Raw genomic sequence first — 25,875 nt, forward strand, 5'->3', positions numbered from 1 at the left:
ATTCCAGCCATTACCACGAGCCCGTCCTCCCCAATTAAGGTGCCACCAACCTCCTGGGACTGGGTTTATGAAATTTGACTCTCCATGGGAACGAGGGCTTTCCTCCGACCCTCCTCGTCTACAGACACGCCCATTTGCTGCAGTTGAGCGTCCATAGCAACAACTCCATGGGGGGGAAGTGACTGACAGGAGTTTTGAAATAGTTCCAGTGACACTAAAGTTCTTTAGTGAGGTTTTAGCTAGCTACTTTGCTCTCTCATGGACGCTAATATTTATAACAACGCTATGCAGAACAAAGTTGCTTGGAAGTGGCGAGTTATCGACTACATGCGAACATGCTAACGTTAATTGGGCTATTTTTGGCTAACGTTAGATAGCTCGCTATAATTAGTATTATTGTTTACATTTTGTAGCTAGCTAGCTAATGTTAGTTGAGGATGTCTGCATCCATAAAATCAAGCCCGTCACCTCCTGTCTTACCGAAACCAGAGGGCCGAAGGATAAAGTCAAGTCATTCTCTTGTATCGCCTGTGGAAGATCATGACAGAGGTAAACTATGGACAGACAGGTGTATGCGTGTTGTTTCTATCCTGCTTGTTAAGCTAGCTACTAGCTACACCGTTTGTGGTATCTGGGATCCTTCGGACGTCCCTGGAGTTGACATTTAAAATGGTTAAGGTTGGGGGGGACGCCCCAAGGATCTTGCATAGCACTGAACCTAGTTACACATAACTTGCAACAGTAGCTGTGGCATAACATTTTTATTTTTTATTTATTTCACCTTTATTTAACCAGGTAGACATGTGCTCTCTCTCTATCATGTACCTATGAATTCCAATATTTCAGCTTCCAGACAGTTTCCCTTACAATACAATACTTTGCAGAACACCTTTATAAATACATTTGATTGATTGACTCAATTGAGCATTATGTTGTATGTCTGTGTACTGTCCTCAGCCCTTTCAGAACTCCCTGAGCTGAAAGAGAAACAGGTGCCAGTGACAGATCGATCAAAGATGCAGCTTGTCCCGATGCAGAATGACTTAATCCCAGATGAGCTCCTGGCCACCCTCACCTCAACCATCTGTCCCCATGATAGGCTGGGACCCCCAAAGCTAACCAAGACCCCCAAAGACTTCAAGGTATGGTTTATGTATGGTAACTCTGATCCAGGGCTTTAGTGCGGTTTGGTCCAGCATAGATGTCAAATGCCAGAGTCAAGTCTAACCAGATTCCTGTCACATGCCACACTACAAATCATTTTTTTTGTTTGTCTATGGTTGTTTATTCTTGGTTTAACTGCCTCCCTTAGGTCTATGGAATACGACACACGGACGCGGTTTGGCATCACCCAGTTGGACGCAAGAAATACAAATACTTTCTCGACCAACCAACGTCATTGACTGGAGCGGGCAGGTTTGACCAATAAGAATCCTTGTTGGGAATTTGCAATGGAAGGGGGGGACATGAGCTGCCATATCAGTGTATCTAAATGTTTATAGAAAAATGCATTACTCATTTTCTGTCTGTGATTGTTTTGTGTTGTGTACTGTGTGTTGGCTCAGGGACATCTCCTTTTTGTGTGATTCCATGGCCTCTCAGAGGGAGAGGATTCCCCTGCCACCCATGGCTGACAGGGGCACCACCCACACACAGGGCATTCAAAAGGCAAGCAGAGCCCGGACATGCATATAAAACCACAAATGGACGCTTATATTTTGCAATGTCCGGTGCCCTAGATTGGCGTAGGCTGCTCATTTTAGACCATTCCATTGGTCCTAAAGTGAAATCTCCACGCACCGGGGAAGCGGGAGATGCAAATGAGTGCACCCAAATGCCATTGCCTTTAAATGTGTGGCCATCGTCAATGAATTGATCTGATTCAAGACACGGTCATTACCAGACACAGTCTGTTCTGTGTTATTTAACAGGCCTTTGTGTTGTTCTCCCCAGGACATGAGCCTTATGGAGAGCCTCATCCCAGAGGAATATCACATTGTGAAAAACAAAGGGGTTCAAGGACTGGAGTGCTATGACGAGTGAGTGTGGAGGATTCTACTGTGTGTTGTATCTTCCCCCTCCGCATAATGATAATGTCCTCACCTTCTGACTTCTATTCCTCTCTCCCGTTTTAGTAAATTCACAGTACTGTTGGAGGACGACGAAAGGATGCTCAAAGTCTTTCCATCAATGTGAGTGAAAAAGTGATCATGTCAACATGCAGTGTTCTGAATGACTGGATCATGATGGGTGTAACAACATGGCAAATGTCTAAAGCAGTAATCAGAGTTACAGGAAGTGCAGACTTTTGTTCTATCCCAGCACTAACACCTAATTCAGCTGATCAGATTCTTGATCTGTACACACACTGTAGCTCTCACGACCAGGGTTGGTGACCACTGTTATGTGTGTGTTTCTGTGCGTGTGTTTGTGTACGTGCGTGTGTGTTTGTACGTGTGTGTGTGTTTGTACGTGTGTGTATATGTGTGTGTGTGTTTGTACGTGTGTGTATACGTGTGTGTGTGTGTGTGTGTGTTTGTACGTGTGTGTATACGTGTGTATGTGTATGTGTATGTGTGTGCCACAGGAGGCCCAGTGGGCGGCTGGAGGCAGTGCAGCTGATGAAGGTGATGGATGAGATGTTGGACAGAGCAGGGGTCAACCAGGAGTACAGAGCACTGACTGGACTGTCACAGGTAAAACAGGACACAGGGTCAATCCCAAATAGCACCCTATTCCCTAGGTAGTGCATTACTTTTGACCAGGGCATATAAATAATGCACTATATAGGGAATAGGGTGCCATTTGGGATGCAAACAGTATCATGTTTATTCTATAGCTTTCTGTATCTGACATTTTATCACATTTGTTGTCATGATTATGACACTGTAATGACATACAGTTCAAATCAAGTGTGACCGAATTGGCATAGGTAACATATGTAAGTTTCCTGAAGTGACATAATGTAGGTAACTGGATTAGACAGGACATTCCCTTTGACTTAATTCAACCATTTTAGCTCATTTTGTTCTCTGTGCCTTGTCCACTAAATATGTTTGATGATATCGTTTGCGTTCCAAATGGCACACTATTCCCTATAGTAGGGTGCCATTTGAGCCCTATGGGTCCCGGGTCAAAGTATTACCCTATGTAGTGAATAGTGTGCCATTTGAGACACACATCATCTCTGTGACCCCCTACCCAGATGCAAGGCCTTCTAGAGCTGGTGCGTGTGGAACAGAACATCTACAACATAGTGTTCCATGAGCTGATCAGACAGGTCAGTGTGGAGTGTGCAGAGAGAGGACAGCTCCTGGCTAAGCTCAGGTAAGTACAGGGGGGAGGGGACTCCATGAACCTTTTTCTGCAGTGTGCCCTTATGAATGTGATCCAGGATCCAGTTCATACAATGAGTGGACAAAACATTAAGAACACCTGTTCTTTCCATGACACAGACTGACCAGGTGAATCCAGGTGAAAGCTATGATCCCTTTTTGATGTCACTTGTTAAATCCACTTCAATCAGTGTAGATGAAGGGGAGGTGACAGGTTAAAGAAGGATTTTGAAGCCTTGAGAAAATTGAGACATGGATTGTGTATGTGTGCCATTCAGAGGGTGAATGGGCAAGACAAAATATTTAAGTGCCTTTGAACGGAGTACGGTAGTAGGTGCCTGGCGCACTGGTTTGTGTCAAGAACTGCAACGCTGCTGGGTTTTTCACACTCAACACTTTCCCTTGTGTATTAAAAATGGCCTCCCGGGTGGCGCAGTGGTCTAAGCTGTGCCACCAGAGACTCTGGGTTCGAGCCCAGGCTCTGTCGCAGCCTGCCGCGACCGGGAGGTCCATGGGGCGACGCACAATTGGCCTTGCGTCATCCGGGTTAGGGAGGGTTTGGCCGGTAGGGATAAGCATTGGAGTCAACATGGGCCAACATCCCTGTGGAACACTTTCAACACCTTGTAGAGTCCATGCCCTGATGAATTGAGGCTGTTCTGAGTGCAAAAAGGAAGAGGGGGGGTATACTCAGTGTAGGTCTAACTGTGTCCCTCCCTGTGTTCTCCTGTGGTCCAGACAGAGGTATGTGGCTCTGTTGGACCGTATCCCCAGGCAGCTGAAGGGTCTCCACACAGAGACACTGGCCCAGAGAGCTCTGGACCGCAGGCTCACAGAGGAGATCATCTGCTTCAGGAGCTCCATCTCTAAGCTTAACACGTGAGCCTGGGACTGTGGTTGTGTGTGTCTGCAATTACAGAATCTATATTGATATATACAGTACATCATTTATACGATTTTTTCCCTTTAGCTATGTATAATATGATTTTTGTCTGTGTATTATTGTGCGTGTGCACTTCAGAGAGCTGTGTAAGATGAGGGAGCATGACGAGTATGTGTCCAAGCAGGCTGAGAGAGCACAGGAGGAGCTGGCCAAGGCTCTGGAACAATCACAGAAGAACTCTGAGTAAGTGACTGATTGGCCATCATACCTGCTGCTGACACTATTTACTAAGTTTAATGATTTAAGCTTTGCTCCCTGTCTTCTATCCCCTATCTGAATATGCTTTATGTCTCCTATCCTTCTAACCCCTATCTAAATTGTGCAAACTTTGCAAAGATGAAATCTCTGAAAATAATCTGGGATAATATGCACACAAATGGCTAAATATGAACAAGTAGGAACAACTCTTATCTACTATACTATAAACTGTACTTGGATGTATGACCTATGACCTCTATGTACCTGTGTCCTCAGTGTGGTGGGAGAGTACCATGGCCTGTATGAGATGCAGAGGAGGAGATTGGAGGGACAGGTGGCCAGACTGACGGACGAGAGGGACCTGTGGAGCAGAGTCACTTACAACCTGGCCCTCAAGGTCGGTCTTTGTCTGTCTGTCCGCCCGTCCGTTCATCTGTCCTTCTCTCTTTGTTCCTCTGTCTGTCTGTCCGCCTGTCCGTTTATCTGTCCGTCTCTCTTTGTTCCTCTGTCTGTCTGTCCGTCTGTCCGTCTGTCTGTGTCAGTCTGTCCGCCTGTCCGTTCCTACCACTTGTCACTCAAGGTCTGTCTGCCTGTCTTGTCTTGTCTTGTCTGTCGGCCTGCTGTACTTCTGTCAGTATTTCTGTCTGTCTTTCCGTCTATCTTTCCATCTATCTTGTCTGTCTGTCAGTCCTTGTCAGCCATCTTGTCGTAGCATTAGCAACATTAGGACATGTTGAAATACAATAGAATGCATAGCTAGGTTAGGACATGCAGTACCAGTCAAAAAGTGGACACACCTACTCCTTTACTTGAATAATAGTGAAGATATCAAAACTATGAAATAACACATATGGAATCATGTAGTAACCAAAAAAGTGTTAAACAAATCAAAATATATTTTAGATTCTTCAAAGTAGTCACCCTTTGCCTTGATGACAGCTTTGCACACTCTTGGCATTCTCTCAACCAGCTTCATGACGAATGCTTTTCCAACAGTCTTGTAGGAGTTCCCACATATGCTGAGCACTTGTTGGCTGCTTTTCCTTCACTATGCGGTCCATCTCATCCCCAACCATCTCAATTGATTTGAGGTCGGGTGATTGTGGAGGCCAGGTCATCTGATGCAGCACCATCACTCTCCTTCTTGGGCAAATAGCCCTTACACAGCCTGGAGGTGTGTTTTGGGTCATTGTCCTGTTGAGAAAAAAAATGATAGTCCCACTAAGCGCAAACCAGATGGTATGGCGTATCGCTGCAGAATGCTGTGGTAGCCTTGCTGGTTAAGTGTGCCTTGAATTATAAATAAATCACTGACAGTGTCCCCAGCAAAGCACGATCACAACTCCTCCTCCATGCTTCACAGTGGGAACCACACTTGCGGAGTTCATCACAAAAACACGTCGGTTGGAACCAAAAATCTCACATTTGGACCCGTCAGACCAAAGGACAGATTTCCACCGGTCTAATGTCCATTGCTCGTGTTTCTTGGCCCAAGCAAGTCTCTTCTTTTTATTAGTGTCCTTTAGTAGTGGTTTCTTTGCAACAATTTGACCATGAAGGACCTGATTGACGCAATCTCCTCTGAACAGTTGATGTTGAGATGTGTCTGTTACTTGAACTCTGTGAAGCATTTATATGGGCTGCAATCTGAGGTGCTCTAATGAACGTATCCTCTGCAGCAGAGGTAACTCAGGGTCTTCCTTTCCTGTGGCGGTCCTCATGAGAGCCAGTTTCTTCATAGCGCTTGAAGAAACTTTCAAAGTTCTTGAAATTTTCCGCATTGACTGACCTTTGTGTCTTAAAGTAATGATGGACTGTCGTTTCTCTTTGCTTATTTGAACTGTTCTTGCCATAATATGTACTTGGTATTTTACCAAATAGGGCTGTCTTCTGTATACCACCCCTACCTTGTCACAACACAACTGATTGGCTCAAACATTAAGAAGGAAATCAATTCCCAAAATTAACTTTTAAGAAGGCACACCTGTTAATTGAAATGCATTCCAGGTGACTACCTCATGCAGCTGGCTGAGAGAATGCCAGGAGTGTGCAAAGCTGTCATCAAGGCAAAGGGTGGCTACTGTGTCGAATTTAAAATCTAAAATATATTTTGATTTGTTTAGCACTTTTTTTGGTTACTACATGATTCCATATGTGTTATTTCATAGTTTTGATGTCTTCACTGTTATTCTACAATGTAGAAAATAGTCAAAATAAAGAAAAACGCTTGAATGACTCGGTGTGTCCAAACTTTTGACTGGTATTGTAGATTTCAAAGTGAAGACGAGGAGAGAAGGGAGCAGAACCGCAGACTTCTCTTGTCCTGATCCTAGTGTTAACTGGGGTTTATTCTTTTGGCACCAAATGGAAGAAACAGGGAGGAGCTACCAGGACATTTTAGTTTTCCGTTGCAAAATATTTTGCTACGAAGTACCGTTATGAATACAACCCTATTTGCCTATGTGTCAGAGTTGTTCATATTGATTTGTTTCCTCCCAGGTGATCAAGTTGAACAACCTCCAGCTGGCCAGCAGGCTTCACGTCAGTGAGCAGACCTGGACCAAGACTGCTGAGCACTTTACACTCTTCCTGACCTCCAAGGTAAACTCCACACTGTCATAGGCCATTCACTGGGATGGGAATTCCTGCTTTTCTGAAATCATCTATTATTGATAAGGTATTCTATTTTTCTATGTTGTCCTGGTCTCGTCCCTCAAATTGACTGAATTGGAATAAAACAACTTCATACTGATGAAAATAATAATGAAACATAAACCTTGTATCTCGTAGGACACAGAAGACTTGAACCATATCATGCAGCTGACAGAGCAGTGGAAGGAGCAGCTGACGTCCTTTGTGCAGAGTCTGAGAGAGGCTGAGCACGGTCACTGTGAGGGGATAAGTAGCATACAAGCTGACATCGTCAAATGGCACACGTTCGTTGGCGCCAACATCAGGTAGCGTAGACATGCCCACTGGCACCTACTCATAGAAATGACTGTCAGCCTGTCACGAGAGCAGTTGTCATTGTTTTGTCTTCATATCATTGTGATGCTTGTTTGTTTTGTAGGAGCCCGGATCCGAAATTTGAGAAAGTTTCAGAAGAACAGCTTTATTCAGATTTGAAACAGTGGTCCAATGTAAGAATTGTTCTTCTGTTCCTGTTTTAATGTTGAGGTTTTTAACACTTTCATATGTGTATCACCGGATATATTTTAGTACTAGTCTGGAGCAAAACTCTGCACACTCTGTGAGTCCTCAGGACCAGGATTGAAGAATACTGCTCAACTGTATGTCACTAGTGTAGCACCACTGTAATACCCTTTTCACACTACTGAGTGAAACCGTGCTGAGCCAAGCTTAGCTGTACTGAGCTGGCCTGTTTATTTTATTGAACCTTTATTAAACTAGGCAAATCAGTTCTTCTTAATCCCAGATGGCGTAGCAGTCAGATGTCTTTGTCCTCGTCTTTGTCGTGTCGCATGTGTATATATATATCTTTTATATATTTTTTCTTTGCATATTTTTCTAAACCTTAACTTCAAAATACTCTCTTGCAACCCACCTCACCCAATGTGGTATGGATCTGCTTTTTTCTAAAGTATTTTTCCTTACTTCTGAATCGGAACCCCCAACAGAAGCTAGCCAGCTAACTAGCTACTAGCTAGTAGTCAGCTAACCACTGCTAGCGGTCATCAGCTATCCTTTAGCTCGGAAAACTCTCGCCTGTTTGCACAACGCGATTCAAACCAGAGCATACCAAACCTATTTTTCTCTCCATATCACCGGATTCCCACCGCAAGCTCTGAACCTTTTCACCTGGATCATCGCAGCTAGCTAGCTGCAATCCTAGTGGCTACTCCTGGCTAATGTCTCTGTCCCGAAGCAATCACCAATTAGCTTGGAGCTAGTCCATGCTAAGCCCATCTCCCGGCTAACTGAAGAGGTCCATCAGCCATTCCTGGGCTACAATACATATACCTGGACCCCTTTTACTGCCGGTACGAAGCCCCGACCGATCCTTCACGAAAGGACTACCGACGTAATCTGCCCCAGGAGGTTATTCAACTGGCCCCTCCGTCGCGACGTCCCCTGAATGACCATCTGCTAGCCTGCTTGCCGCGGCCCGCTAGCGGTCTAGAGCATATCGGACTGTTAGCTGAATTTCTTTGGCCACAATACCTATTTTGCCAATTAGTCTGGACCCCTTTACCACATGGAACTGGACCCCTTTACCACACTGAACCCTACTAATCCATCACAACTGACGAGGAGTCTCCGCACGAGGAGGCTATAACAGACTTCCTCCGTTGCGATGTCCCTCTAAGGGCCTCCTGCTAGTTTGCTAGCCCCGGCCAGCTAGCTGTCTGAATCGCCGTGTCTCCAGCCAGCCTCACTACTCACTGGACTCCTGTGATCACTCGGCTATGCATCGTCACTCAATGCATAGGTTTACTTCCACTGAATCGACATCCTACCATACCTTTGTCTGTATATTATGCCTTGAATCTATTCTATCGCCTCCAGAAACATACCCCTTTTACTCTCTGTTTCAAACATACTAGACGACCAGTTCTTATAGCCTTTGAATCCTGGCTTAGGAAGACCACCAAAACCCCTGAAATTTCCATCCCTAACTATAACATTTTCCGACAAGATAGAACTGCCAAAGGGGGCGGTGTTGCAATCTAAAATTTTAACACTTTTAAAAATCCACCTTTCCACAAACCAGTCTCTCACCGTTGCAGCTTGCTATAGACCACCCTCTGCCCCCAGCTGTGCCCTGGACACCATATGTGAATTGATTGCCCCCCATCTATCTTCAGAGCTTGTGCTGCTAGGTGACCTAAACTGGGACATGCTTAACACCTCGGCCATCCTGCAATCTAAGCTTGATGCCCTCAATCTCACATAAATTATCAATGAACCCACCAAGTACAACCCCAAATCCGTAAACATGGGCACCCTCATAGATATCATCCTAACCAACTTGCCCTCCAAATACACCTCTGCTGTCTTCAACCAAGATCTCAGCAATCACTGCCTCATTGCCTGCATCTGTAACGGGCCTGCGGTCAAATGACCACCCCTCATCACTGTCAAACGCTCCCTAAAACACTTCAGCTTGCAGGCCTTTCTAATCGACCTGGCCCGGGTATCCTGGAAGGATATTGACCTCATCCCGTCCGTAGAGGATGCCTGGTTATTCTTTAAAAGTGCCTTCCTCACCATATTAAACAAGCATGCCCCTTTAAAAAAGTATAGAACCAGGAACAGATATAGCCCTTGGTTCACTCCAAACCTGACTGCCCTTGACCAGCACAAAAACATCCAGTGGCATTCTGCATTAGCATCGAATAGCCCCCGTGATATGCAACTTTTCAGAGAAGTTAGGAACCAATATACACAGGCAGTTAGGAAAGCTAAGGCTAGCTTTTTCAAGCAGAATTTTGCATCCTGTAGCACAAACTCAAAAAAGTTATGGGACACTGTAAAGTCCATGGAGAATAAGAACACCTCCTCCAAGCTGCCCACTGCACTGAGGCTAGGAAACACTGTCACCACCGATCCACCACCAATCCATTATAATTGAGAATTTCAATAAGCATTTTTCTACGGCTGGCCATGCTTTCCACCTGGCTAACTCTAGCCCGGTCAATTGCCCTGCACCCCCCACAGCAACTTGCCCAAGCCTCCCCCATTTCTCCTTCGCCCAAATCCAGATAGCTGATGTTCTTAAAGAACTGCAAAACCTGGGCCCCTACAAATCAGACAGCTAGACAATCTGGACCCTCTCTTTGTAAAATTATCTGCCAAAATTGTTGCAACCCCTATTACTAGCCTGTTCAACCTCTCTTTCGTGTCGTCTGAGATTCTCAAAGATTGCAAAGCTGCCGCGGTCATCCCCTTCTTCAATGGGGGTGACACTCTAGACCCAAACTGCTACAGACCTATATCTATCCTACCCTGCCTTTCTAAGGTCTTCGAAAACCAAGTTAACAAACAGATTACCGACAATTTCGAACCCCACCGTACCTTCTCCGCTATGCAATCTGGTTTCCGAGCTGGTCATGGGTGCACCTCAGCCACGCTCAAGGTCCTAAATGATATCATAACCGCCATCGATAAGAGACATTACTGTGCAGCCATATTCATCGACCTGGCCAAGGCTTTTGACTCTGTCAATCACCACATTCCTATTGGCAGATTCAACAGCCTTGGTTTCTCAAATGATTTTCTCGCCTGGTTCACCAACTACTTCTCAGAGTTCAGTGTGTCAAATCGGAGGGCCTGTTGTACAGACCTCTTGCAGTCTCTATGGGGGTGCCACAGGGTTCTATTCTCGGGCCGACTCTCTTCTCTGTATACATCAATGATGTCGCTCTTGCTGCTGGTGATTCTCTGATCCACGTCTACGCAGACGACACCATTCTGTACACTTCTGGCCCTTCTTTGGACACTGTTAACAACCCTCCAGACGAGCTTCAATGCCATACAACTCTCCTTCCGTGGCCTCCAACTGCTCTTAAATGCAAGTAAAACTAAATGCATGCTCTTCAACCGATCGCTGCCCGCACCTGCCCGCCCGTCCAGCATCACTACTCTGGACGGTTCTGACTTAGAATATGTGGACAACTACAAATACCTAGGGGTCTAGTTAGACTGTAAACTCTCCTTCCAGACTCACATTAAGCATCTCCAATCCAAAATGAAATTTAGTATCGGCTTCCTATTCCGCAACAAAGCATCCTTCACTCATGCTGTCAAACATACCCTCGTAAACCTGACCATCCTACCGATCCTCGACTTCGGCGATGTCATTTACAGAATAGCCTCCAACACTTTACTCAACAAATTGGATGCAGTCTATCACAGTGCCATCTGTTTTGTCACCAAAGCCCCATATACTACCCACCACTGCAACCTGTACGCTCTCGTTGGCTGGCCCTCGCTTCATACTCGTCGCCAAACCCACTGGCTCCAGGTCATCTACAAGTCTTTGCTAGGTAAAGCCCCTCCTTATCTCAGCTCACTGGTCACCATAGCAGCACCCACCCGTAGCATGCGCTCCAGCAGGTATATCTCACTGGTCACCCCCAAGCCAATACCTACGTTGACCGCCTTTCCTTCCAGTTCTTTGCTGCCAATGACTGGAACGAACTACAAAAATCGCTGAAGCTCGAGACTCATATCTCCCTCACTAGCTTTAAGCACCAGCTGTTAGAGCAGCTCTCAGATCACTGCACCTGTACATAGCCCATCTGTAAATAGCCTGTCCAACTACCTCATCCCCATACTGTATTTATTTATTTATTTATCTTGCTCCTTTGCACCCCAGTATCTCTACTTGTACATTCTTCTTCTGCACATCTACCATTCCAGTGTTTAATTGCTTTATTGTAATTACTTCGCCTCCATGGTCTATTTATTGCCTTACCTATTTATTGCCTTATCTTACCTCATTTGCACACACTGTATATATATACTTTTTTTTCTACTGTATTATTGACTGTATGTTTGTTTATTCCACGTGTAACTGTGTTGTTGAGTGTGTCGAACTGCTTTGTTTTATCTTGGCCATGTCGCAGTTGTAAATGAGAACTTGTTCTCAACTAGCCTACCTGGTTAAATAAAGGTGAAATAAAATAAATACACATTTAAAAAAAATTAAGAACAGATATTTACATTGACTGCCTACCCAGGCCAAACTCAAACCTGAACCACACTAGGCCAATTGTGCGCCGCCCTATGAGACTCTCAATCACGGCCGGTTGTGATACAGCCTGGAATCGAACCAGGGTCTATAATGACGCCTCTAGAGCACTGAGATGCAATGCCTTAGCCTCTGCACCACTCGGGAGCTGCTGCTGTGAGTCAGGTATAATGGACAGTCCCACTGACATCTCCATCCTCTCCCCCATCCTCCAGGCGTTGACCATTCAGTGTGAGCGCTACGGGGGCGAAGACCTCCTCTCCTGCCAGGAGACCCTCAACATGCTGGGCCAGCTGCAGGAGGCCTGGGAGGAGGTGGGCCTCCGGCTCTTCAGGAGACACCCGGCCCCAGACGGCGAGCCCCCCAGGGGCCAGGAGGCCATGAGGGAGCTGGGCCTGGCCGTGTCGGAGCTCCACAAGCAGCTGGGCACGCGCATCAACGGCGAGAGTGGTGAGCTTAGAAATGGAATGACCCATCGTCACAGAAAAGTTTATTAGAATTGGGCTGCATGTTCTATAGATTGTATTTCTATGGCGGTGAGAGAGTGTGAGAGACGGACGCAGTCTGGAGGGAATATACAGCAGATCCCAGGAAACCGGAGCACGAAGGTAGAATTCTGGAGAACTACGTACTGGGTGTGCAGGGTTTTTTTCATCCCATCACGAACCCCCCCTGATTCAACAAATGTTGGTCCATACTGAAGAACCCTGATAATCCAATACATACCTGAATATCCCTTACCAACTGGTCTGTGTGGCCCTTTCAGGAATCCACAAGCAACTGATGAGTCTGGTCGGGGTGATGGAATTCTGGGCCACCCGACTGAAGGCCCTTGTTGGCCGCACAGAGAGGCTGCCCCACTGTGATTGGCTGAAGCTGGAGAAGGCCCTGGGTAGCTGGATGTTGCTGGCGGAGGAGTCCTTGAAGCACGTCCACAGCACCCAGCCTGAGAATGAGAGGGTCAAGCACAAACCACACGTCCAGTGAGTTCTCCTGGCTCCTCTTTGTATGCTATATGTTTGTCCCAAATGGCACAATATTCCCTGTATAGTACACTACTTTTGACCAGAGCCCGTTTGTTGCAAAGCTTCTTTTTTTTTTTGTCAAACAATTTGTGTATTCTAGGATCGAGATCAATGATGTCTTCAACACTCTCCGGGAGTTCATCTTGACCCAAGCCAACTTCTTTGACTGTGAGAACCGAAGGCTATGTGAGGAGGTACTGGAGACGGGCATAGCTGTCCCTGGATAGCAATTCCTTTACCTGCTATTGGAATGTGTGTACATTTGATTTTATGGATGCATTCCAAATTGCACTCTATTCCCTTTATAGTGCACTGGTTTTGACCAGAGACCTTCTGGGAAGATATTAGATGCGTCCCAAATGACACCCTATTCCCTATATAGTGCACTACTGTGAGGGAATAGGGTCACTATAAAAGGAGTAGAGTACCCCTCCAGCCCCTACGTATTGTCTCTGGCCTGTGTTTCCAGGTGAACTCCATCCACACGGCTCTGACTCGCTGGATGGTGGACATGCTCCTCCAGATGGTCCCAGACCACTGTGACGACCAGGAGCAAGACGCCCTGCCGGGGATCAACACCACCGCCATCATGGAGGTCTCCCTGGAGCAACTAGAGGAAGACGCCAAGAACCTCTCAGAGAAACTGGACTACTTCTCCAAATATATCACCAGGTAAATATCAAATCAATCTTTATTTGTCACGTGCGCCGAATAAGTGTAGACCTTACCGTGAAATGCTTACTTACAAGCCCTTAACCAACAGCGGAGTTCAAGAAGAGTTAAGAAAATATTTACCAATTAAACTAAAGTAAAAAATAATAATACATTTTTTAAAGTAATAATAATAATTGAAAATAAGTAACACAATAACACAACAATAACGAGGCTATATCCAGGGGTACTGGCACCGAGTCAGTGTGCGGGGGTACAGGTTAGTTGAGGTAATTTGTACATGTAGGTAGGGGTGAAGTGACTATGCCTAGATAATAAACAGCAAGTCGTAGCAGTATACAAACAAATGGAGGGGGTACCGGTGGCCATTTGTTTAATTGTTTAGCGGTCTAATGGCTTGGGGGTGGAAGCTGTTAAGGTGCCTTTTGGTCCTAGACTTCGCGCTCTGGTACCGCTTGCTGTGCAGTAGCAGAGAAAACAGTCTAACTTGGATGACTGGAGTCTCTGACAATTTTATGGGCTTTCCTCTGACACCGCCTGTTATATATGTCCTGGGTGGCAAGAAGGTTGGCCCAAGTGATGTACTGGGCCGTATGCACTACCACCTGTAGCACCTTATCGTCAGATGCTGAGCAGTTGCCATACCAGGCGGTGATGCAACCGATCAGGATGCTCTCGATGGTGTAGCTATAGAACATTTTGAGAATCTGAGGATCCATGCCAAATCTTTTCAGTCTGCTGAGGGGGAAAAAGGTTTTGTCGTGCCCTCTTCACAACTGTCTTGGTGTGTTTGGACAATGATAGTACGTTGGTGATTTGGACACCAAGAAACTTGAACATCTGGACCCGTTCCACAACAGCCCCGTTGATGTTAATGGGGGCCTGTTCGGCCTGCCTTTCCCTGTAGTCCACAATCAGCTTGTCTTGCTCACATTGAGGGAGAGGTTGTTGTCCTGGCACCACACTACAGTGCCTTGCGAAAGTATTCGGCCCCCTTGAACTTTGCGACCTTTTGCCACATTTCAGGCTTCAAACAAAGATATAAAACTGTATTTTTTTGTGAAGAATCAACAACAAGTGGGACACAATCATGAAGTGGAATGACATTTATTGGATATTTCAAACTTTTTTAACAAATCAAAAACTGAAAAATTGGGCGTGCAAAATTATTCAGCCCCTTTACTTTCAGTGCAGCAAACTCTCTCCAGAAGTTCAGCGAGGATCTCTGAATGATCCAATGTTGACCTAAATGACTAATGATGATAAATACAATCCACCTGTGTGTAATCAAGTCTCCGTATAAATGCACCTGCACTGTGATAGTCTCAGAGATCCGTTAAAAGCGCAGAGAGCATCATGAAGAACACGGAACACACCAGGCAGGTCCGAGATACTGTTGTGAAGAAGTTTAAATCCGGATTTGGATACAAAAAGATTTCCCAAGCTTTAAACATCCCAAGGAGCACTGTGCAAGCGATAATATTGAAATGGAAGGAGTATCAGACCACTGCAAATCTACCAAGACCTGGCCGTCCCTCTAAACTTTCAGCTCATACAAGGAGAAGACTGATCAGAGATGCAGCCAAGAGGCCCATGATCACTCTGGATGAACTGCAGAGATCTACAGCTGAGGTGGGAGACTCTGTCCATAGGACAACAATCAGTCGTATATTGCACAAATCTGGCCTTTATGGAAGAGTGGCAAGAAGAAAGCCATTTCTTAAAGATATCCATAAAAAGTGTTGTTTAAAGTTTGCCACAAGCCACCTGGGAGACACACCAAACATGTGGAAGAAGGTGCTCTGGTCAGATGAAACCAAAATTGAACTTTTTGGCAACAATGCAAAACGTTATGTTTGGCGTAAAAGCAACACAGCTCATCACCCTGAACACATCATCCCCACTGTCAAACATGGTGGTGGCAGCATCATGGTTTGGGCCTGCTTTTCTTCAGCAGGGACAGGGAAGATGGTTAAAATTGATGGGAAGATGGATGGAGCCAAATACAGGACCATTCTGGAAGAAAACCTGATGGAGTCTGCAAAAGACCTGAGACTGGGACGGAGATTTGTCTTCCAACAAGACAATGATCCAAAACGTAAAGCAAAATCTACAATGGAATGGTTCAAAAATAAACTAATCCAGGTGTTAGAATGGCCAAGTCAAAGTACAGACCTGAATCCAATCGAGAATCTGTGGAAAGAACTGAAAACTGCTGTTCACAAATGCTCTCCATCCAACCTCACTGAGCTCGAGCTGTTTTGCAAGGAGGAATGGGAAAAAATTTCAGTCTCTCGATGTGCAAAACTGATAGAGACATACCCCAAGCGACTTACAGCTGTAATCGCAGCAAAAGGTGGCGCTACAAAGTATTAACTTAAGGGGGCTGAATAATTTTGCACGTCCAATATTTCAGTTTTTGGTTTGTTAAAAAAGTTTGAAATATCCAATAAATGTCGTTCCACTTCATGATTGTGTCCCACTTGTTGTTGATTCTTCACAAAAAAATACAGTTTTATATCTTTATGTTTGAAGCCTGAAATGTGGCAAAAGGTCGCAAAGTTCAAGGGGGCCGAATACTTTCGCAAGGCACTGTAACAGTTCTTTGACCTACTTCCTATAGGCCGTCTCATCATTGTTGGTGATTAGGCCTACTACTGTTGTGTTGTCAGCAAACTTAATGATGGTGTTGGAGTCGTGTTTGGCCACGCAGTCGTGGGTGAACAGGGAATACAGGAGGGGACTAAGTACACACCACTGAGGGGCCCCAGCTTTGAAGATCAGCGTGGCAGACGTGTTGTTGCCTACCCTTACCAACTGGGGGCGGCCCGTCAGGAAGTCTAGGATCCAGTTGCAGAGGGAAGTGTTTAGTCTCAGGGTCCTTAGCACAGCTTTGAAGATCAGCGTGGCAGACGTGTTGTTGCCTACCCTTACCAACTGGGGGCGGCCTGTCAGGAAGTCCATGATCCAGTTGCAGAGGAAAGTGTTTAGTCTCAGGGTCCTTAGCTTAGTGATGAGCTTTGTGGGCACTATGGTGTTGAACGTTTTTTTTTTTCACGTGTTCCTTTTGTACAGGTGGGAAAGGGAAGTGTTGAGTGCGTTATCTGTGGATCTGTTGGGGCGGTATGCGAATTTGAGTGGGTCTAGGGTATCCGAGAGGATGCTGTTGATGTGAGCCATGACCAGCCTTTCAAAGTACTTCATGGCTACTGACGTGAGTGCTACGGGGCGGAAATCATTTAGGCAGGTTACCTTCGCTTCCTTGGGCACAGGGACTATGGTGGTCTGCTTGAAACATTTAGGTATTACAGACTCAGTCAGGGAGAGGTTGAAAATGTCAGCGAAGACACTTGCCAGTTGGTCCGGACATGCTTTGAGGACACGTCCTGGTAATCCATCTGGCCCGCGGCTTTGTGAATGTTGACCTGTTTAAAGGTCTTGCTCACATCGGCTACCGAGAGCGTTATCACACAGTCATCCAGAACAGCTGGTGCTCTCGTGCATGCTTCAGTGTTGCTTGCCTTGAAGCGAGCGTGAAAGGCATTTAGCTCATCTGGTAGGCTCTCGCCTGGGTTTCCCTTTGTAGTCCGTAATAGGGCATAGCGGGGTTAGATATTGCGTGGAGCCCCAGATCGAGGGAGATTATCAGTGGTATTGTATGTCTTCCATTTCCTAATAATTGCTCCCACAGTTGATTTCTTCAAACTAAGCTGCTTACCTATTGCAGATTCAGTCTCCCCATCCTGGTGCAGGTCTACAATTTTGTTTCTGGTGTCCTTTGACAGCTCTTTCGTCTTGGCCATAGTGGAGTTTGGAGTGTGACTGTTTGAGGTTGTGGACAGGTGTCTTTTATACTGATAACAAGTTCAAACAGGTGCCATTAATACAGCTAACGAGTGGAGGACAGTGGAGCCTCTTAAAGAAGAAGTTACAGGTCTGTGAGAGCCAGAAATCTTGCTTGTTTGTAGGTGACCAAATACTTATTTTCCACCATAATTTGCAAATAAATTCATCAAAAATCCTACAATGTGATTTTCTGGATTTTTTTCTCAATTTGTCTGTCATAGTTGAAGTGTGCCTATGATGAAAAGTACAGGCCTCTCTCATCTTTTTAAGTGGGAGAACTTGCACAATTGGTGGCTGACTAAATACTTTTTTGCCCCACTGTATGTACATACGGTCACTGTGGGAACGACGTCGTCGATGCACCTATTGAAGAAGCCGATGACTGAGGTGGTATACTCCTCAATGCCATTTATCAGAAGCTTTTTTCCGACTTACAGTAGTGCGTGAATACATTTTCGTGTGGGTGGCCCCAGAGGGAATCGAACTCACAATCCTGACATTGCAAGCGCCATGCTCTACCAACTGAGCCACACTGGATCGTAAATTTTGTAAGCATAACGATGAGTGGATCATGGGGATTTCGGGTGTAAGAAGATGGTTCACACTAACTCAGAGCTTTTTTTTCTCTCTCTCTGTGCAGCTCTTGTCGGGCCATTGTGGAGGAGGAGATTCAGAGGAGCATGGCTCGGGATGACTCAGAGAATGAGCTTTCTGAGCTTAGTAAACTGCAGGTACTCACTGACCCACACAGAGGCTTGCTGTGTAGAGCCTGCTAACATTCTCATTGTTTTGCACTCAAGGATGTGAATGCTAAGCTTGTGTGTTTGTGCTCGTGTGTGCATGCGTGTATGTGTTTGTGTGTGTGTGTGCGCATTCACGCTGCTCAGAGGGAATGTGGCGAGTGGATGGAGTCCTGTCGGATCCTGCTGTCCGACAAGAAGGGCAGTCCCGTGGAGCTGCTCGTCACACTGAATTTGGTCCATCGTTCTTTCACGGAACTCCTTCCCTCTGCGATGCCCAGCATGGAATCTCTGGTGAGCCTGTCATAATCCTTTACCTATCCCTCGCTACCTTGCAGTTAGCCACCTGATGTGTGAATACCATCCCACTGGGCACTGACATCAGTTTAATGTTTAGTTTTGATTTACATTTGATTGAGATGTCAACTAATGTAAATTCAAAGTGAATGAATTTTTTTGCCATATCATTGTAGGTTAAATATATAGATGTAGGTAAAAAGCTGGGTAAAAAAATAATCCCAAATTCCTTCACGTTGATGACTTCTTTGAAACCCAATCAGTTTTCCGTTTTCATTTGTGAACATCTGTAGGAAAAATATAGCCTAAATTGTTGTTGGTGAAATGACGTGGAAACATCGTTGATTCAACTAGCTTGATGGCTGTTTTGATGTCATTTGAAACATTTTTAAAAAGTCAAGTGCTTTGTTTATGTGATATAAACTCAGCAAAAAAAGAAACGTCTTCTTACTGTCAACTGCGTTTATTTTCAGCAAACTTAATAAGTGTAAGAATTTGTATGACCATAACAAGATTAAACAACTGAGACATATATTGAACAAGTTCCACAGACATGTGACTAACAGAAATGGAATAATGTGTCCCTGAACAAAGGGGGGGGGTCAAAAGTAAGTGTGGCCACCAGCTGCATTAAGTACTGCAGTGCTTCTCCTCCTCATTGGACTGCACCAGATTTGCCAGTTCTTGCTGTGAGATGTTACCCCACTCTTCCACCAAGGCACCTGCAAGTTCCCGGACATTTCTGGGGGGAATGGCCCTAGCCCTCACCCTCCGATCCAACAGGTCCTTGAGGTGCTCAATGGGATTGAGATCCGGGCTCTTCGCTGGCCATGGCAGAACACTGACATTCCTGTCTTGCAGGAAATCACTCACAGAACGAGTAGTATGGCTGGTGGCATGGTCATGCTGGAGGGTCATGTCAGGATGAGCCTGCAGGAAGGGTACCACATGAGGGAGGAGGATGTCTTCCCTGTAACGCACAGCGTTGAGATTGCCTGCAATGACCACAAGCTCAGTCCGATGATGCTGTGACACACCGCCCCAGACCATGATGGACCATCCACCTCCAAATTGATCCTGCTCCAGGCCTCGGTGTAACGCTCATTCCTTCGACGATAAACGCAAATCCGACCATCACCCCTGGTGAGAGAAAACCATGACTTGTCAGTAAGAGCACTTTTTGCCAGTCCTGTCTGGTTTGTGCCCATAGGCAACGTTGTTGCCGGTGATGTCTGGTGAGGACCTGCCTTACAACAGGCTTACAAGCCCTCAGTCCAGCCTCTCTCAGCCTATTGCAGACATTCTGAGCACTGATGGAGGGATTGTGCGTTCCTGGTGTAACTCGGGCAGTTGTTGTTGCCACCCTGTACCTGTCCCGCAGGTGTGATGTTCGGATGTACCAATCCTGTGCAGGTGTTGTTACACGTGGTCTGCCACTGCGAGGACGATCAGCGGTCGTCTCACAGTACAGACATTGCAATTTATTGCCCTGGACACATTTGGACACATTCCTCATGTCTCCTTGCAGCATGCCTAAGAGACGGAACCCAAACTGGCTGTGTGCGTGCGCCATCGTGCATAAATGTATTTTGTCCCCCCACACCAAACGCGATCACGACACTCAGGTTAAAATATCAAAACAAACCAATTATATTAATTTGGGGACAGGTTGAAAAGCATGAAACTTTTATGGCAATTTAGCTAGGTAGCTTGCAATTGCTAGCTAATTTGTCCTGGGATACAAACATTGAGTTGTTATTTTACCTGAAATGCACAAGGTCCTCTACTCCACCAATTAATCCACACATAAAACGGTCAACCGAATCATTTCTAGTCATCTCTCATCCTTCCAGGCTTTTTCTTCTCTTGACTTTATATTGCAATTGGCAACTTTCATAAATTAGTTGCATTACCACCACATTATCGTTTGTCTTCAGTCACTCACGTGGGTATTACCAATGAGGAGATGCCACGTGGGTACCTGCTTCTATAAACCAATGAGGAGATGGGAGAGGCAGGACTTGCAGCGTGATCTGCGTCAGAAATAGAACTGACTTCTATTTTAGCCCTTGACAACGCAGACGCTCGTTGGCGCGAGCAAGCAGTGTGGATGCAATAATTTAATAATATAGATTTCTACATTTATTTTGCAACGATCGTGCACACGACGCGAGCGATGTAGTCAGCCTGTAAGGCACGTTCACGCAGATGAGCAGGGACCCTGGGCATCTTTCTTTTGGTGTTTTTCAGTGTCAGTAGAAAGGCCTCTTTAGTGTCCTAAGTCTTCATAACTGTGACCTTAATTGCCTACCGTCTGTAAACTGTTAGTGTCTTAACGACCGTTCCACAGGTGCATCTTCATACATTGTTTATGGTTCATTGAACAAGCATAGGAAACAGTGTATAAACCCTTCACAATGAAGATCTGTGAAGTTATTTGGATCTTTACGTATTATCTTTGAAAGACAGGGTCCTAAAAAAGGCAGTTCATTTTATTGCGCAGTTTATAATTACATCACCTGCTTTCCTCAGATGAACCTACCGGCAGTTGTCCCACTAGAAGCTTTGGATGAAGAAGAGGAGCCGAACAAGAAGAGTCCAATGGAATTCATTGAGGTCGTACACATGGTGAGCTTACACCTGCAGTAGCTACACCAAAGAATACTACTAAAACACATTTTGAAACAAAACTGGCCATGTCCTATTCCAGTACCTGAGAGGTGTTCAACAAGGACTCCTAATCCAAATCATTGAAATTACCTGACTTGGTACCGGTACCCCCTGTATATAGCCTCGTTATTGTTACTTTTTATTTGATTTTTTTAACTTTAGTTTATTTAGTAAATATTTTCTTAACTTTACTTCTTGAACTGCATTGTTGGTTAAGGGCTTATAAGTACGCATTTCACGTTAAGGTCTACACCTGTTATATTTGGCTATGTGACAAATAACTTTTGATTTGACTTGCAAGTGACTTGTTTTTATACAGCTCCGGGGTGAGATCTAGAATGCGCTTCCCATCCCCTAATCCTAATATTTACCATTAATGGGGAAATGCTAAAAGGACCCTAGTTCTATTAGCAACTTCACCCTTCACATATTTTCACTCACGATTTAATATTGTCCAGAGAGCCAGAGGTTGGATGTCTCATCGACTGCAGTTTTGGAATTGTTCTGCAATACCTATTTTTGACCTGTAGGTGGAGGCAGAGTACCCAGAAGAGGCCCTGGAGTGCTCACTGGCCGGCTCTATTATGAAGCTGATAGGCCATGATGGTAACATCATTGAGCGAACCCTGGGGGAGGATACTATTCAGCTGGATGGGGTCAGTACATGGTGCTGTGTGTTTTACCAGTATATAATTTCATTATGAAAACATTGTTGTAAAAAGACAGACATTCAGATCCAATGTCCAAATCTTCTTTGTTTGGCCCTCGGCAGACCGAAGACATGGTTGCCCGTCCACACACACCTAACGGTCAGAGAGCCTTTGATGCCCTGGCCACAGTAGGGGTTCTGCAGCACGAGTTACTGTAAGTTATTTGTCATTCATGAGCGGCCACACTATCTACAGTGCTTCACTTTATTTTTCTGTCCAACAAGGGCCATCTTGCCTGTGTGCTTTTTTGATTTTGTGTGCCTGTTTGTCTGTCTGTCTGTCTGTCAGTGGGGTTGAGGCTCGTGTCCAGCGAGCAGAGGAACGGGCCCTAAAGGCAGAGGAGGCCCTCCAGGCTGCGCTGGAGAAGATCCAAGATCTGGAGAGACAGCTACAGGGCAGGCCCAGTCTGGAGGCCAAAGGTAGGTCAACACCGTAACACACCTCTGTGATAGGTCAACACTGTAACACACCTCTGTGATAGGTCAACACTGTAACACACCTCTGTGATAGGTCAACACCGTAACACACCTCTGTGATAGGTCAACACCATAACACACCTCTGTGATAGGTCAACACACCGCTGTGATAGGTCAACACCGTAAAACACCTCATTGATAGGTCATCACTGTAACACCCCTTCAGTGATAGGTCAAAACTGTTGAATTTGTGTTTTGGACACTCATCCATACAATTTGCATTGCAGTGAGCAAGCAGTCTGTGGCAGCGTCTCCCAAGTCAAAGGTGTCCAGCCCTGAACCCAAACCAGTGAGTCAGAAGCCTGAGCCTAGCCCCAGACAAACCAAGCCCAAGAAACGCTGAACCCTGAAAACAGTACTGTAGCTTCAGATGTAATGTGAAACTCTGCTCCTCTGAAGATCCAACGTCTTTGTATTTGACAAACGAATAAACGCAAAGTGATGTCTAAGTATTATATGACTTGGCGTTCAACAATGTTTAATCAGTTGCCTTTTTTTGGGTTGTTCTGTCATTTGCATGCTATTTGTTAAGCAATCATATCCTTACAACAAGATTATGTGACATTTGGTTCCCTCTATAGTCATGTTTATACTATATGGTTCCCTCTATAGTCATGTTTATACTATATGGTTCCCTCTATAGTCATGTTTATACTATATGGTTCCCTCTATAGTCATGTTTCTACTATATGGTTCCCTCTCTATAGTCATGTTCATACTATATGGTTTCTATAGTCATGTTTATACTATATGGTTCTATAGTCATGTTCATACTATATGGTTCTATAGTCATGTTTATACTATATGGTTCCCTCTATAGTCATGTTTATACTATATGGTTCCCTCTATAGTCATGTTTATACTATATGGTTCCCTCTATAGTCATGTTTATACTATATGGTTCCCTCTATAGTCATGTTTATACTATATGGTTCCCTCTATAGTCATGTTTATACTATATGGTTCCCTCTATAGTCATGTTTATACATGTTTATACTATATGGTTCCCTCTATAGTCATGTTTATACTATATGGTTCTATAGTCATGTTTATACTATATGGTTCTATAGTCATGTTTATACTATATGGTTCCCTCTATAGTCATGTTTATACTATATGGTTCCCTCTATAGTCATGTTTATACTATATGGTTCCCTCTATAGTCATGTTTATACTATATGGTTCCCTCTATAGTCATGTTTATACTATATGGTTCCCTCTATAGTCATGTTTATACTATATGGTTCCCTCTATAGTCATGTTTATACTATATGGTTCCCTCTATAGTCATGTTCATACTATATGGTTCCCTCTATAGTCATGTTTATACTATATGGTTCTATAGTCATGTTCACACTATATGGTTCTATAGTCATGTTTATACTATATGGTTCCCTCTATAGTCATGTTTATACTATATGGTTCCCTCTATAGTCATGTTTATACTATATGGTTCCCTCTATAGTCATGTTTATACTATATGGTTCCCTCTATAGTCATGTTTATACTATATGGTTCCCTCTCTATAGTCATGTTTATACTATATGGTTCCCTCTCTATAGTCATGTTTATACTATATGGTTCTATAGTCATGTTTATACTATATGGTTCCCTCTCTATAGTCATGTTTATACTATTACGGTCCCTCTATAGTCATGTTTATACTATATGGTTCTATAGTCATGTTTATACTATATGGTTCCCTCTCTATAGTCATGTTTATACTATATGGTTCTATAGTCATGTTTATACTATATGGTTCTATAGTCATGTTCATACTATATGGTTCTATAGTCATGTTTATACTATATGGTTCCCTCTATAGTCATGTTTATACTATATGGTTCTATAGTCATGTTTATACTATATGGTTCCCTCTATAGTCATGTTTATACTATATGGTTCTATAGTCATGTTTATACTATATGGTTCCCTCTATAGTCATGTTTATACTATATGGTTCCCTCTATAGTCATGTTTATACTATATGGTTCCCTCTATAGTCATGTTTATACTATATGGTTCCCTCTATAGTCATGTTTATACTATATGGTTCTATAGTCATGTTTATACTATATGGTTCTATAGTCATGTTTATACTATATGGTTCTATAGTCATGTTTATACTATATGGTTCCCTCTCTATAGTCATGTTTATACTATATGGTTCCCTCTCTATAGTCATGTTTATACTATATGGTTCCCTCTATAGTCATGTTTATACTATATGGTTCCCTCTATAGTCATGTTTATACTATATGGTTCCCTCTATAGTCATGTTTATACTATTATGGTTCTATAGTCATGTTTATACTATATGGTTCTATAGTCATGTTTATACTATATGGTTCCCTCTCTATAGTCATGTTTATACTATATGGTTCCCTCTATAGTCATGTTTATACTATATGGTCTCTATAGTCATGTTTATACTATATATGGTCCCTCTATAGTCATGTTTATACTATATGGTTCTATAGTCATGTTTATACTATATGGTTCTATAGTCATGTTTATACTATATGGTTCCCTCTATAGTCATGTTTATACTATATGGTTCTATAGTCATGTTTATACTATATGGTTCCCCTCTATAGTCATGTCTATACTATATGGTTCCCTCTATAGTCATGTTTATACTATATGGTTCCCTCTATAGTCATGTTCATACTATATGGTTCCCTCTATAGTCATGTTCATACTATATGGTTCTATAGTCATGTTTATACTATATGGTTCCCTCTCTATAGTCATGTTTATACTATTACGGTCCCTCTATAGTCATGTTTATACTATATGGTTCCCTCTATAGTCATGTTTATACTATATGGTTCCCTCTATAGTCATGTTTATACTATATGGTTCCCTCTATAGTCATGTTTATACTATATGGTTCTATAGTCATGTTTATACTATATGGTTCCCTCTATAGTCATGTTTATACTATATGGTTCTATAGTCATGTTTATACTATATGGTTCCCTCTATAGTCATGTTTATACTATATGGTTCCCTCTATAGTCATGTTTATACTATATGGTTCCCTCTATAGTCATGTTTATACTATATGGTTCTATAGTCATGTTTATACTATATGGTTCCCTCTATAGTCATGTTCATACTATATGGTTCCCTCTATAGTCATGTTCATACTATATGGTTCTATAGTCATGTTTATACTATATGGTTCTATAGTCATGTTTATACTATATGGTTCTATAGTCATGTTTTTACTATATGGTTCCCTCT

General features: G+C 44.0%; 1 protein-coding gene across 1 annotated transcript; it reads left to right on the top strand.

Moving 5' to 3' along the window:
* On the top strand, window positions 1-23,083 carry axdnd1 (axonemal dynein light chain domain containing 1). Its single transcript, XM_042322996.1, has 25 exons — window positions 1-549; window positions 958-1,142; window positions 1,313-1,416; window positions 1,566-1,668; window positions 1,954-2,039; window positions 2,136-2,192; window positions 2,588-2,696; window positions 3,206-3,327; window positions 4,074-4,214; window positions 4,357-4,461; window positions 4,753-4,873; window positions 6,976-7,077; window positions 7,267-7,433; window positions 7,547-7,616; window positions 12,406-12,640; window positions 12,957-13,173; window positions 13,316-13,409; window positions 13,685-13,887; window positions 18,374-18,464; window positions 18,621-18,767; window positions 21,303-21,398; window positions 21,971-22,096; window positions 22,213-22,304; window positions 22,439-22,569; window positions 22,854-23,083. Exons 1-25 carry the CDS (start codon window positions 438-440, stop codon window positions 22,967-22,969), a joined length of 3,132 nt encoding a protein of 1,043 aa, XP_042178930.1. The 5' UTR covers window positions 1-437; the 3' UTR covers window positions 22,970-23,083.
* Window positions 23,084-25,875: the final 2,792 nt, after the last annotated feature.

Source organism: Oncorhynchus tshawytscha, linkage group LG06 (assembly GCF_018296145.1).
Source record: "Oncorhynchus tshawytscha isolate Ot180627B linkage group LG06, Otsh_v2.0, whole genome shotgun sequence".
NCBI lineage: Eukaryota > Metazoa > Chordata > Actinopteri > Salmoniformes > Salmonidae > Oncorhynchus > Oncorhynchus tshawytscha.

Bases quoted from the DNA above. Each gene is read 5' to 3' on its own strand.
- axdnd1 (XM_042322996.1), top strand. From the start codon at position 438: ATGTCTGCATCCATAAAATCAAGCCCGTCACCTCCTGTCTTACCGAAA. The intron at 550-957 runs GTAAACTATGGA...TACTGTCCTCAG, and splicing joins TGTGGAAGATCATGACAGAG to CCCTTTCAGAACTCCCTGAG. The intron at 13,174-13,315 runs GTGAGTTCTCCT...TGTGTATTCTAG, and splicing joins AAGCACAAACCACACGTCCA to GATCGAGATCAATGATGTCT.